Source organism: Alosa alosa, chromosome 9, assembly GCF_017589495.1.
Source record: "Alosa alosa isolate M-15738 ecotype Scorff River chromosome 9, AALO_Geno_1.1, whole genome shotgun sequence".
Taxonomy (NCBI): domain Eukaryota; kingdom Metazoa; phylum Chordata; class Actinopteri; order Clupeiformes; family Clupeidae; genus Alosa; species Alosa alosa.
In genome coordinates this window covers 15301606-15316502 of record NC_063197.1, presented here as the reverse complement: position 1 = coordinate 15316502, position 14897 = coordinate 15301606, and the positions used below count along the sequence as shown (strand labels likewise).

Sequence of the window (14897 nt, the reverse complement as noted above, 5' to 3'; positions counted from 1 at the left end):
TCACAAGGCTCATAAATGACGAATATAGAGTTTTCTAGCTAAGGGGCAACACTTAGTCATCCCCCAAATTCAACCATGTTTCTACAGCAATGAAAGATGGTAGGCTACACTTCCAGGGAAGCTACTGTTAAGCAGCCTTGTGTTTGACATGTGAATAACGGTAAGCCACTAAAAGATGTGAGCTGCACATATTGGTTTCTCTCTGTACAAATGCTGAAAGGGACACAAAAGTAGTAGGTAATGGAATCTTGCATTTTAGTGTGATCTAGGCTTCTACAGTACCTGGGTGATTCTCATAAAGCTGTAGTGAACCGGGTTCTATTTTACGAAAACAATATTTTACTAATAGTAACTAAGAGATTTTCTACAAATACTTTAAAGAACACTATAGGGACAGACATTTTTATTAACATTTTAACACAATTTCATCAATTTCAATACATTGAAGAAGATTATGCAAGGTTGTGTAAAAATATATTTATGGTTAACATAGATCTTTATGGTATTTTGCAAAAGGAAATATTACATTTATTCTAAAACTATTGTGTTACAATAAATGTTTCTCATTACCGTAATGCAGAGTTTACCTGCCTATAAAAAACTACACTGTTCCTTTAAATTAACAAGCAGACCCATGATGCATCACTTGGGACAAAAGGTTTAACATGGAATCAAGTTCAGTTGTTCTCTCTTCTCTCACATCATGATATTGTTAATGTCATTGAATCTTACACTGTGGAGAATCATTACCGATATGCTGCGGTATTTTGGTAATGAGAGTTAATTCATTCAAAATGGAATTAAACATATATAAAACATTAATTTTGATGCACTGCACTGTTCATTTAATGTGCTTATTTGTGTAAATGAAAAAAAAAAATCCCTCTTACAAATGGTCTCCCATTGTCATTTCCCATATCGGTAATGACAATAAAAGTTCACATTCTATTTAGTCACTAAATTTAAAAAAATCAATCAAATGAGGTATCTTTCCATAGATTTTCAGTGAAACTGAAGTTGTGAATGATATATTACAAGCCTCGAGTGATGCTAAGAAGGCACCCTGCAATACAACAACAACAACACATTGCATTTATATAGCACTTTTCAAAACACCCAAAGCGCTTCACAGTGAAGGTGGAACCTCACTAACCACCATCAATGTGTAGCACCCACCTGGGTGATGCACGGTAGCCATTATGCGCCAGAACACTCACCACACACTATCTTAAGATGGAGAGTGAGGGAATTAATGAATGAATGAGCCAATTACAATACTGCAATATTGCAATAATGCAAAGACTGATAAATGTCCAATGATGCTCTTCAGTTCATACCTATATGCCCAAACCTATGACACTTATGGCACCAAGAAAGTTACTGGATTCCAATGCAATCAACGCAACATCAATGCACTTCATGCTATACATATTTTTGGCAGAAGAACGAAAGGAGAAGGAGTAAATCCTGTTGCTTTAGGTGAGTTTTTTAATTTTACGATCTGATCACCTGAAGTCCCTCACAGTATTACACATTACAATGCATTTTCTTCTACTGTTCAGTATGGTCAACAGATGGTTTAACATATACATCAGTCCTTACATATATAAGAGAACAACTGCTGATGCTGTTATAAATTTGTCACAGATTTTGACCAGAGAGAATGTGAGAAAATGCGAGAAATGAAGTTATCACCAACCCAGGTTAAAGTGATATTCTGCTATTTATCTTGTAGCGAGAGACTGTGGCACCAAAGTCTTGAATAATTAATGAACATCTACTTTTTATTTAAGACCAGTCTTTAATCCCACCATGCATGTTGGGTAGTGCTGTATAAACAAGTAAAGTGACTGATTGTTAGACAGACAAATTTGATAATCCAAAACAGGGTTTACCAGATTACATAAATCAAATTATCATCATCACCTTTTTCTCACGGCGGATTTTGTTGAATTTTTTGGCTGATCCTCTAAGAAAGTATTTGATTTTTTTTTCTATTTTTAAAAACATTGTGATATCAGAAAGCCACGTGGAGGCTGTTGGAGGTGTAGCAGATTGCCATTTCATACAGTAAGTATTCTCCATTGTGCTACAGTATTAATGTTGCAAAAGCAACAACATTTTCCTTGCTATTGGACATTAATAAATCACCCCCTTGAGGAGAAACTGGACTTAGAGATGTGGAAGGTATTGCCCAAGTCAGTGAAGCTGGAAAAGACCTTATGGAAAAAATCTTTGCATGTAGTAAGGCTCATATGATCCCACTGTTTGAAAGTGTCATTTAATTTAGCAGCTGGAAAAAGGTTATTATTACAGACAGGATTGAGTATGGAAAGATCAGAGAGATTAAATGTTTGCCTAAACTGCATCCAAATCCAAAATGTTGAACTTACTACTGGGTTGGAGGAGAAGTGCAATGGAGAGAGGGGAGTTTTCATGTCATCAGTGCAACAAGTGATACCAGTTTGCAAAACTTGGCCTCCGCACTGCACCACACTGTTTCAGAGGCCTGAAACCAGTAAATACTTTTTATTGTACTGTAAATTTGCAACCTAATAATAAATCATGACATTTGGAAGGGCAAGCCCACTGCTCTGTCTTTGACTTTATGTATGACATTTTAGTCAGTAAACACTTTAGCACTGATTAGGCCTACATAATTAACCAATATCATAATATTGAATAGGTCTCAGCAACATGTCTTAAGTATGATGTGACTATGGTCCCAATTCAGTGACACAGTACTGCTCACTGCCATAGTTTTGCATCCATTCTACAGTCTGTTGTAGTTTTGCATGTCTCAAACAGGCCTACTGTACATTCTTTTCTATGCATTTTTGTTGCCATGCCTTTTGCAATAAGCATTAGTATCACAGTAATAGGTTACATAATAAAAATACATATAAAACAGTTAATTGATGGGGATCTCCCAGTGTAATTTGAAATAGTTTTGTAAATTAAAAGCAGGAATGCAGATGACTGATATGCGCAAATCAATCATGTTTACCCCTCAATACAAAAAGAAGACCAAAACCAAGACACAATTTTTAAATAGCTTTTCTAAACCTGGTCACCGCAGGGCAATTTATTTTCATAAGTTTTTGAGTCATGCCCACAATTTGACTGATTTTTGAAATCCTTTTAAATGTCTTAGAAGTTCTTTTTGTGTCAGATAATAAGGGTTATTTTCAGCATGAATCACTGGTCTCTGAAATGTCATTAGTTTTTGGAAGACATTTAGAACAAGCTCCGTTATCAAACTAATATTGGGTCTTCATACATCTTGAGTAGTAACATGAAATTCACAAACACTAAGGGCTCTATTATGATGGTCAAAAGCGCAGTGCAAAGCGTATTCTTGTCACAATGCACAGCATATTTAGCCTGGGTGCCATTCCGAACTTAGTCCCGCCCACAGGTCGGGAAGTTCGGTCTGGCATTGCTTTATTGTGGTGGAAGTATGCTCGCCCTATATCGGGCGGACCAATCAAATCAGGCTTTACGATGATGGACAGGTGAGCAACAGCGCCTGGTCTATCACGTCATCTGAGCACGCTTAGATTAGGCTCATGTTTGAAACAAAAACGCTGTGGCTAGAAGGATACATGACTTTTAAGACCCCATATTGAAAATGCATATTATTTAATGAAGTTGTATCACTGAAAACGATTATTTCTGAAAACTTTGGCAAAAGTTGAGATGTGGGAAAACTCGTGGTTTCACTTTCATCAAGGGAAAACAGCGCTGTTGCATTGCGACATGTTCCCTCGTTCGTTTGAAATTTCTGATTGACCACCTGTTCGAGGGATTTGCGACAGCTTTTCCCAGCTGTTTAACATGTTTGTAGCATATCACTGTTCAACAGAATTTTTTTTTAAAACGGAGGGAATATAGGAGAAGAAGGATGGTTCGTGTGTTTTCTTCCTACACCTCACGGTAAGCTATTTTGTTGCTCTGATTGGTTAGGTCTATCCAATTGAGTGCAAAGGCATTCCCCCCCTGTATCGATTGAAACACGCCCCATAATTACGTCCCAATGGAGCAGTATCAGACTCATATTCTGACTAGAATTGAGTATGACTACGTCAGGCTACAGCATATTCCTATTGTACACTCGAGTTTTTCGCCATGCCCACCTCTTTTATTGAGCAATGTGCTCAGGGGTGTGGCAATTAACAACCTAAGTTGGGGTCTGGTGCATTATCTAAAAATTGCTATGCACATGGTTTAGTGGAATACCTCTTCCATATGGTCTAGCATGCAAGCAGATTCCTTCAAATGCGCCGGTGACCATCAAAATTAACACACTTATCTCAGTTTTACATCTTTTACAATAACAGTTGTTTTTTTGGCACAATGTGGGGCAATCAAAGGCCTTCTGATGCATTCCTCTATTTCAATCTTGTACAGTATCATTGATCTTGATGTCTTTTGCACAAATATAATATCAACACATACTGTATAGCTGCAACACATATTCTTCTGGTGGGGCCCTTTTCAATGTCAGACAGATGGACTTAATTACAGGGAATAAAAGAGCACTGCTAATTAAGGGCAGTTTCAGTTCTGGATGGATCAAACGAATGGATCAAAATGAATATGTTTTATATCAAAGAAAATAAACTAATGGAGTCAGTGTTGTTTGCATTTTAAATTGAGGGTTGCATTTCAATATTACAGTCGCCTTTTTCCAAAGCACCAAAACCAACAACATGAAAAGGCAAAACTCTAAGCTTTTGTAGATATTTCCCATACTCTGAACTTTGAGAAATGAATAAAGTAATTGCATATTGATAAAATAAAACATAGTGCTGATGTCTCTGAATGAGTGGTAGCCTTCATTCATTCATCATTGTCAAGTTTGAAGCTGAACACTGTCCATACAAAGAAAGCCATCAATCCATTTCTATCCATACTGTACAAATCAATAGGGATGATTCAGAGGCTGCGGGTACAGGGAGGAAAATGAGTGGTTACCTGGATACAACGAGGGGAAGAATAAGCATTTTCAACATCCTCATCAGCAGCTCACCAGGAAACTGGAAGTACTTTACCTCCTGAGAAGAGAGACAGACACGGCAGGCTGTTAGAGGGGTCGATGGAAGAAACACATGCAGGTATCTGACACATGAAATGCTGTATGTTTCTGGAACAGTGTCAAAATACATCATGTTCTTTTGGAGTTGTACAACAAGGTACAAAGTGAGGGCAGTATAAATGGCTTCTCACTTCAGTACATAAGTGCTTCATTCTGGCTCACATAACACTGACAGTCGAAGACAGAACTTCCACAAAGTTTGTTGTTTGTTGTCTTCGCAACTCTTATATTCAATTGAATGACCAGGATTCTTTCTCCAGGCATGAGTAGTAATTGTGCTATTATCGTTAACCTTTTAGCCTAAGAGTGGATCTGCAAAAAAACAACAGCGGAAACATCCATCTCCATCAGTGAGGCTGAACACAAAGGCTCCGAAACACACTTTGCCTCCATTGTTTTTTACAGCTACTCACTATTGTACTGAATGTCTCAAAAAAAAAAACCAATCTCATAATTATGCATGGTTATGTTCCTGCCGCTTCTCTGGTATGAAATCAATAGTTGCTTAATTATCTATAATAACAATGCTTATTACAACTCAAAACAACTCAAAACAGGCATCATGTAGTAAGGTTAAGAACTGAAAGCACACAAAGCAGTTGATTTGTTGGGGGTGCGCTAATCATCCATGTATTTCATCAGGATCCATAATTATAATTTCTTGAGAGTACACACTGTCTTTACATTTATTCATTTTAGCAGGCACTTTTATCTAAAAGAACTTACAAAAATGAGGAATAACAGTCAAGCTACAATGCAGAGGAGACCTTAGGTAGCAATTAACACAACATCAATCAATGCTATTACCAGGGGATGAGAGTGCAGAAGTGTTAAGTACAAGACAAAGTGTAGTGGAAGGAGAAAGTGGTAGAAGAAGAAGGAGGTAGAGGAGGGAAGAAAGGGAAGTACATGGTAAGTGCATGGGAAGTGCACATTAGGTGTGTTGGGTTGTTAGATGTGTTAGGCGAGGAGAGACCCTAAGAAAAGTTGGGACTTCAAGGGCTTCTTGAAGATACCAGTCTTTACTTATTTTTAAACAAGCTTAGCCTAGGTCAATTTCTACACAACTACAGTGAAAAGATAGCATGGAAATCCAAACTCATTCAGAAAGTGAACATAGTCTGATGACTCATGACTGGGATTCCTTTCCAACACTTGAATCGCAACGGACACGAACTTTGAAATCATTGGTCCAGCCTTACCAATCACATTGATCAGAGATTCCTAACGTTACTTCCTACTTCACCTAAATGTAACAAACTGACAATAAACAGCACCAACAGAAACAATGTATATGGGTCTACCTTTGCTGTAGATAAATTTCTGCATTTTTCCAACCGCATTTCTTTGACATTTGCAGGTGTTGCTGCTACTGTTTATCACAATAAGTTTCGGTTTTGTCTTCCCCTGTTGTCGCTGATTGGCCTGAGACTGAGGGAAATGTTAGTGAATTATCGTGTCCCAGACTATTATCTCCCTGAAAGGAGATATAGGATGGGTGGGGCCAGGCTAGTAAAAAGCTGGATAAAAAAGCAACTATCATTTGCAACTAACAAATATCAATAATCAACATAATACAATATATCACAATGATAGGCCTAAAGTGCATTTTTAATAAGAGTGACTTTAGTGTGATTTCATTGATGACACTCCTCACAACTTCCTGTGATATAATCAAATAGAAGTATAAATGGAAGGGATGAGTATAGGTTATTTGATCCATACATACAAAAAGTTATAGACTTCTGAGAGAAATCATTCATTAGGACACATTACAAACATGTCTTTATTCCAACACTCATCCAACCATCTATCCTTTCAAATTGCATTTAGAACAGCAGTACAAACGACAGTCATTAAAGGACAATTCCTGCGCAAAATGAACCTAGGGGCTAATAACACGTGTACAGAGTTTGACCGTTCTCTGAGATATGTTTTCATGCTAATCGAATGTGACCAGTTTTATCACAAACTAATTAGCTTATAACGCAAGTCTTAGGGGCACAGAGTAAAGTAAAGAGAAATTGCTATTTCTATACCACTAACAAATACCACTACAAGCATAATTTGTTAACTTTTGTCTATTTTTGTGGTTACCTTTTCATACTAAGACGGTCCTTTAAAAATAAATATAAATAAATTGTAAGATGTTTTTTAAATCCTAAATAGAGAGGAAATCACAACAAAAAAAAAAGAGAATGCCCATCCATGAATTGGTGTCTGCTGCCGGGTTTGTGATGAGCACTGATCATAGCAGCAAGTTAAAACATGAAGATTTAGATAAAGAAGGATAAAAGAATTTGGGAAAACCTTAATAAGCAATACCTTACTGTAATTGATTCCGTTTGTGGAATCAACAAAGTCCTACCTGTTCACATCAACTGTGTTTTTTAGATCTCTAAGCTGAGCCTCACCTCATGCCCAGTGCAAAACGATTCTCTTTTTCTCCCTCTTTTAAAACACAAAGGATTTACTGAAAGGCCTCGATAATTACTCTCACTAGAGAAGTTAAAATGTTTATCTCGTTTGATGCCTCAGTCAGAGTCTACCGTTTCTATTCACAGATATGTCTGTGAGGCTCGTCTTCTAACGTTACCCAAAAAAGAGCCCCCATTCTGACAGAAATAACTACGTATCATCAAGTAATCCTTTACAATGGGGCCCTGCCTCTGTGTCTGCGAGGGTGTAATTGGAAACCTGCAGCAGCATCTGTTCTGTCATCGATTTAACACACTGAGGAAAGCACAATGCAGAGCACATCAACAAATCCCCTATGCTTCACACTGTATGTAGATGTTTTGTGTAGTGGTGCAGTTGAGGGGCTAAAGGGGATTGCATTATATTTAAAATCCCCCGTAGTTTCTAGTCCTCATAATGTAAAGCATTTTAAACTAAGACCCTGAGAGAATTTCAAGATGCAATTTTAAATCAATGCATTATTGTCCAAAGGAGGTGCAAGTAGACATGCTGCACTTAAATACATGACTTCAACCACTGGATAAGCCATAATCACTGAATCCAAGAGCCAAGCCTTTTTCTTATTTTCACCCCTAACCCAATCACTCATTGGGATCGTTTGTTAACTCTTACACTGTAAAAAAGAAAAAGTCAGGGCTGTCCAATTTATCAAACCATATTATATTACAACTACATAAAACAGTCTAGTTTTGAATGAAACGCAACCTTATTGTGTTTAAATAATCATTCCAATTGAGTAACCTATTTTTCTAATTGCATCACGTAAGGTAAGCGTATATACTGGGGGGGAAAGGAAAAGAGGGTTTGTCACAGTTACTAAACCACAAAACATGAAATTAAACAAACTCATGTTTTCTTTCAAACACAATGTTATTACGTTGATCTGACATATTTTGCCACAACAATGTATCATGTAAGATTAATGTGAAGCACCTTAGTACTGAACCAATAAGGCAAATTAACACATGGGATGCCTTGGTGTCACCATTTCATTGAGTTCCAATGAGCCTTTGCAATGAGAAAACACTGAGAAAATCACACAGCTATGTTGGCAATTTTTTTTCTTAAAGAGGAGTTGAATTTGGAGCGGAGTTGTCTCTTATGTTATGCTTTCAGATTAACCATTTCAGATGAACCATGCTTTTTTATTATTATTATTTAGGTACAAAAAATCAGTGGTTTCATGTTATATGTTTCTAACTTTAATGAATGCTTCTGAATACCGTGGCACAACATATTAAGCATGTTTCATCTTGAAGTCTTAAATATCAAAGTTATCTTCCTTTAACACTGACATTGCAATACTAAGTACTCATCTGAATGCCTACTCTCAGTACATGCCACCTGTATAATACGATCACATTGAAATTACATTAATATTTCATGTAGGCCTAAGCCTAATCAATTTCATTGGAATTACTTGATCAAATTGGACACACAACATGAATCGGATCACAACATGAATCAATTTTGCAAACCGAAAGAGAAATGCTGGACTAATTCTAGACATTTCATTCATGTGCAACTGATGTACATGATAAAATCTAGTAAATCCAGCGTTTTTGTTTTTCACTGTATACAGTAGGTGGCGTTCACATCCAAAGCATATTCGGTATATTTACTTGACAGTATCGACATAAGAGTGACATGATACTGTCATGAACATATGACACTGTCATGACACTTGAATCCTAACTTCTAACCCTAATCCTAACCCTAACTTGTTATGACAAAAAACGAATGTCACCTAATAACAGAAGCGTTATGTCATAAACGTTTATGACTTGTTTATGACACATTCATGACAGTGTCACTCTTATGTCAATACTGACAAGTAAAGTGTAACCGCGTATTCAAAAGTAGAAAGTGGCGGTCACACTTAGGGCTCTATTTTGATGATCATAAGCGCGACGCAAAGCCTGACGCTAAGATTATTCTTATTTTAAACCCAGTGGTGGATTTTGGAAGTCTGGCTACGTACTTGCACTCAATTTTTATTTTCCTTCAGTACGTCGTCTGGGATTTCGGTATATTCACGGGTTTTCTCAGGCCAAATTTTACCTGTCCAATCAGCGAACAGAGGGGGTGGCAGAGGCAGACGTTGAGGACGTGTTGTTTGCTAGTTTGCTAGTTTGAGCATGACATACGTCACAACCAAATGTTAGGGATTGGTTATGGCAGATCCAGAGTGGCTCTGGGAAGATCCAATGGTTTTAAACTTCAACAGAGTACTCGCCTTCAAGGAAGTTAACGCTTGGCAATGGAAAGTGGCCAGACTCTCTGTACATTATGAAATGTACGAGTGTCTGGTAGGACCACGCTAGGATTTTGCGCCATGTGCTTCACTTTTATTCTGCACCCAGGGGTGTGGCAGAAGGTGTGGTCTGGCGCATGATCCAAAAATTGCTATCTTAGTTACACCCTCTAAAAAATCATGATGCCACTGACCAAGAAAACCCTATAGTGAAAGGCGCATGTAAAGCACAGCTAAAGACGCACTGTCACGAGATGTAAGCAGCCCTTAGCAAGTCTCAGTCCCAAACAACTTCTCTGCAAGATAGTCAAGTCAAGTCAAGTTAAGTCAAGTCAGTTTTATTTGTATAGCGCATTTAACATGCAGAGTGCAACCCAAAGCGCTCCACATATAAGACATTGTCATTGACACATACACTAACAAAGACAATAGCGGACGGAGCCGGGCGAGTCGCCAGCGCATCTGCGACACCATAGAACTACATTTAAGAAATAACAAAACGCAAAAGATGCCGGACGGAGTGGCGAGTCGCCAGCGCACTGCGCGACACCAAGACATACAAGACAGACAACAAACAAATTAATAAATAAAATAAATAAAAATAAAAATAAAATTAGTCCAATTTCCAACCGGGCTGAAAATGTCCAAGGGCAATGATGACTCGCGTGAAACTGCGCGACAGCTGTGTCTCCACAACCGATGCAACGCCAACAAAGTTCTTTACACTCACTGGCAGTCTGGAGATAACGTGAACGTTAGGCCTTGTTAGTCTGGAGACCACTGGAAGCATACCAGTCTGAAAGTCGTGGGCGATCTTGTAGATCAGCAACTCGGTGGACTTATCACAGCGACAGTTTGTTGGTCCGTAATGCAGAGTTCTTCAACGTTAACGTTAGTCTGCTCAATCCAGACTCCAGGCAGTTGGCATGGCAGCTCACAGGTCAGAAACAGCACGGCGGCCTCGGCAGATCTTTCGCAGAGTAGTTCCAGCTGCTGTCCCGAGAAATCCCCTCGACCAGACAGCAAAGTGCAGCACCGGCTCACAGATGGATGGGAAGGATGTAAGAGGCCCAGGGCAAAAGCTAACCATAGCAAGCTCCCAATGGACAGACGTTAACAACATCAGCCGACTTTGAAAGCAGTAAAAAGGACTAAGAGAATAACACCTAAAACTATCAAAAATAACGTAAAATAAAGAGAGAAAACATTTAACTAGACAAATCAATACAAAAAATAAACATGACATTACATAAAATTACGAACATTACATAAAAACAAACAAAAACATGATGCCAGACGGAGCGGCGTGTCTCGCCAGCTCGTCAAGATAAATTTATCATCACGTCAAGATAAATAGCCTTAGGATTTTTATTCAGTCATTTCAGCATTATTGGGGAAAGGATTACTTTTTTCAGGCTACGTTTACAAAGGTAACCCCTTGTCAATCAATAGTGAAAGTAAATAACTGTGTAGAACTGTTTTGCCTATGAGACCATGGTGATGATAGTTTCACTTTGCCTTTAAGTTCAAATAATAGGCGAGTGCAGAATGCATGCCACAAATAGGTTTCAGTAAAGCAAGGTTTAGTGAAATCCCTGTGTTCTATACGGTCGCCCATGCAAGCAGATTCCTTCAAATGCGTCGCTGACTGGCAAAATACCGATGCGCTGTATGAAGTTGCGCTGCTTGCTTTTAAAGGGAATGACAGATGTCACTCTCATTGGTTGAAAGGTTGTTCAAGAAAAATCACCGGATTTCTTCTTTAAGACATGTAAAGCAACAAAGCTACAACTATGAAGGTATTTTACTGATTGTGACTTTTGGCTAGTAGTACAAAATCTTTTGCCACAAGTGCTCAGGAGTTTTGTACCAAATATACCTTCATAGATAATTGTTACACCATGACTAGCCCACACTTTACAGGTTACATGACACATCAGCCCATGACAATGCAGACTGCTCATACTCTATGCCTAAAAAGAACTTAGTTATTACTTTACAAATGTAGACTAAAATACCTCTGGTTTGAGAGATCTAGAGAAAATCTAGACAAAGCAACAATGCATCAAATAAATGTTATTACATTACACTTCACTTATTTTATTCGAAATGGTCGGACTTTGGTCAGATACAAATAGCTTTTTGTCTTTTTATCAGAATTTGTTTCAATAGCAGTGTCTTGAAAATTAATGTTGAACTGACTCACAAATGATGGGGAGGGTAGAACAATCATCAAGTGAAAACACTAGTGCCTGTCTACTGTGTAACTCAGATGAACATACAGGAAGCAACAGAAGAAGAATCCAGAGAAAAGAGCTACATTGAGCTGTGTGAAGTGAGGAGAACTTTGGACAAATTCTCACAGCAAAAACAGCAACAACCTTCAAACTACTTTTTTGCTGAAAAAAAAAAAAAAAACAACAGTAAAATCCACATATTAAAGTCCTGAGTTGAAGAACTGCACTGCAAAGAAAAGAACAGCTTGGAAAGAAAAATGTTAAGATTATAAATCATAATCTTTGAGACAAAATCATAATCTTAGAAAGTAAGATCCACATTTTAAGAGATATAGTAGGCATGTTCACACATGGAGTCATCTAATGGCCTGAGAGAGGAAGATCCTCCTGTGCCTTTCAGTTTGATCCTCAGACTGCCAAAGTGTTTGCCTGATTTCAGCAAGCTGGACAGAGAGTTCCTGGGATGGGTGGCATACAGTACATAATCATTTTGATAGCTTTAGTACTGCACAAACACTTTTGCACTGTACCCTATACAACTGGTAATGAAATGTAATGTAAACCTGGACTAAATTCATCAATAATGATTTGTTTGTTTTAAATAATGAACTTTTACATATATTTTCATTGAATACTTTAGTATAGGCTAAATAAGCTATGACCTTTAGAAATACCAAATAGTCCTTGGTATATCTGTATGAATGATTTATTATAGTCATATTGAATATTAACAATTCTTTCCCATTTTAACTTAAGTTTACTAGGGAAAGATTAATGTGACCAGGTACTGTATGCATCGTCCATGTTAAAAATGTAGACTCACAATATTAGATATCTCTCAATATAATTTCAACTAAAGTACAATATTGTTGGTCACTATGTCTGAATGAACAATGTTTTCATGGATGTTGCAAAAGGGTTCACTTTAAGGCTTTTTACCAAACAACAAAATACATTTTTTTTTTTAAAAATCAACAAAAAAATTCCCAGTGTAAAGAAACCCCAGGTGTTTTATCAATATTGATGAGAATGAGAAAGCATGTCCTAACTTAGCATGCACAAGAGAAACAAGTTAGTGTGTGCGGTGAAAATATATACAGCCTTGTAAAGCACACACAAACAACAACAACAAGATGTACCACAAAGTGATACAAAATATGACCACCGCTCAGTCCTGCACATTCTCTCCGCAAAAATAAATCACGCTTGTCAATTTGTCTCCATCTCCTACTCTTGCAACTTTCGTGTACTGTATGTAAATGAATATGTGCATGTGTGTGTGTGCGTTGGCTTTTGTGTATATGTGTGCTTCTCTGTGTGTGTTTTCGCTTGTGAGTGTGTGTGTGTGGGGGGGGGTAATTGTGTGTGTGTGTTTATGTGTCCAGTTTTCGTTGACATGAAATTACTGAAGAAAAAAAAAAAACATCCGAAGAAAAAAAAACTCTGACTAAAATAAGACCATTCTTCAAGTGGCCTTGGAGAAAAACACAGGCAAGCACAAATAATGAAATGACATCCAGAGAAGCTGCATTCATACTGTAAGGCAGTGCTGCTGTGATATAAGAACTGGGTTAACCCAGTAGCATAGCCTACACTCTTCTGTTGATCCTGATATAAATAACATGAGAGAAAAAACTTGAGGATTTTGACATGTGGACACTGTACTAAATTATGCAAAGGATTTTAAGGATGAAAGTACAAGTTGCTTTAAAATGGAACTGTTTCACTGTTTCACAAGTGTCACGTGCACATCTAACATAATAGCAGTGATTATATGGCATGGGCAGGATATTGCAGTCTCTGAACACATGGGGTTGGCTTGGCCATTGCATGGTCAATAGTCGCTTAAAACTTAAGCCAAACATGCTAATTTATGAGACCATACACACAATTGTTAGTTTTTCTAATATTTTTTTACCAAAGATGTGGATCTCAATGAACTTGTGCTATGTGGTAAAGAAAGTAATGTGAATACATATATGTATTGATGGGATACCATACAATGTAATGTAGGCCTATAAAACAACACAAGTATGCATGTATCATTATATCAGTTCAATGTCAAATATTGTATCAGGTCATAGTAACATCACATAATTTGAGAACTCCAATGACATGTAAAGATTGTTAAATCACCTGACACCGGCTGCCATTAAAAAAAATGGACAGACATGCAATTTTACATCACGCTTAAGATTGTCTAATAATCTAGATGGAAATTTCGAGTAAGAGGCCACCAGACATGGTGAGTAGTGACATTGAGCAACAATGCATCAAATAAATGTTATTATGATCATATAGGTTTAGTCAGATTTTTTTTTTTTTTTCTTTTTTTCTTTTTCGCATGCCCAAATTTCCGTCAATGATTCCCGACACTGAAAGACCGGGTACACGAAACTTGGTGGACATGTAACCCCACATGGATAGCATGGAACCATCGTTTTCGTTTTGATCTGTAGCCCCCGCTGAATTGGACCCCGAAGGAGGGTAGGGCAGACACAGTTTTCTGTGAATATCTCAAAACCGTAGGGTTTAGGAGGACCATTTTTTTTTTATGTTGATCTCAAGGGGCCATGTCAACCCATTCCATAACCACTCATATCATGTATAGCGCCACCTAGTTAAACACAAAAAGTAAAAATGAGGTGGTGTAATTGAAGGTATCTGTGACCTAACATAGTCAAACTGCACGAAATTGGAAGTGTAGGATCATTATGCAACCCTCTGTATGCACGCCAAGTTTTGTGGAATTTCGTTCATGGGGGCCACACAATAAATTAATTTATGTTATTATACACCAACTGGCCTGTAGGTGGCAGGAGACAGTTTT

The 14897-nt window shown here is 37.7% G+C and overlaps 1 protein-coding gene across 1 annotated transcript in view; it reads right to left on the bottom strand.

The window, feature by feature from the left end:
* The window catches only part of slc1a7b (solute carrier family 1 member 7b), a 57299-nt gene that overhangs the window by 27403 nt on the left and 14999 nt on the right, over window positions 1-14897 (bottom strand). Inside the window, exon 2 of the mRNA XM_048253624.1 lies at window positions 4978-5057. Within this exon, the coding sequence (XP_048109581.1) occupies window positions 4978-5057 (80 nt within the window). The remainder of the gene's footprint in view (window positions 1-4977; window positions 5058-14897) is intronic.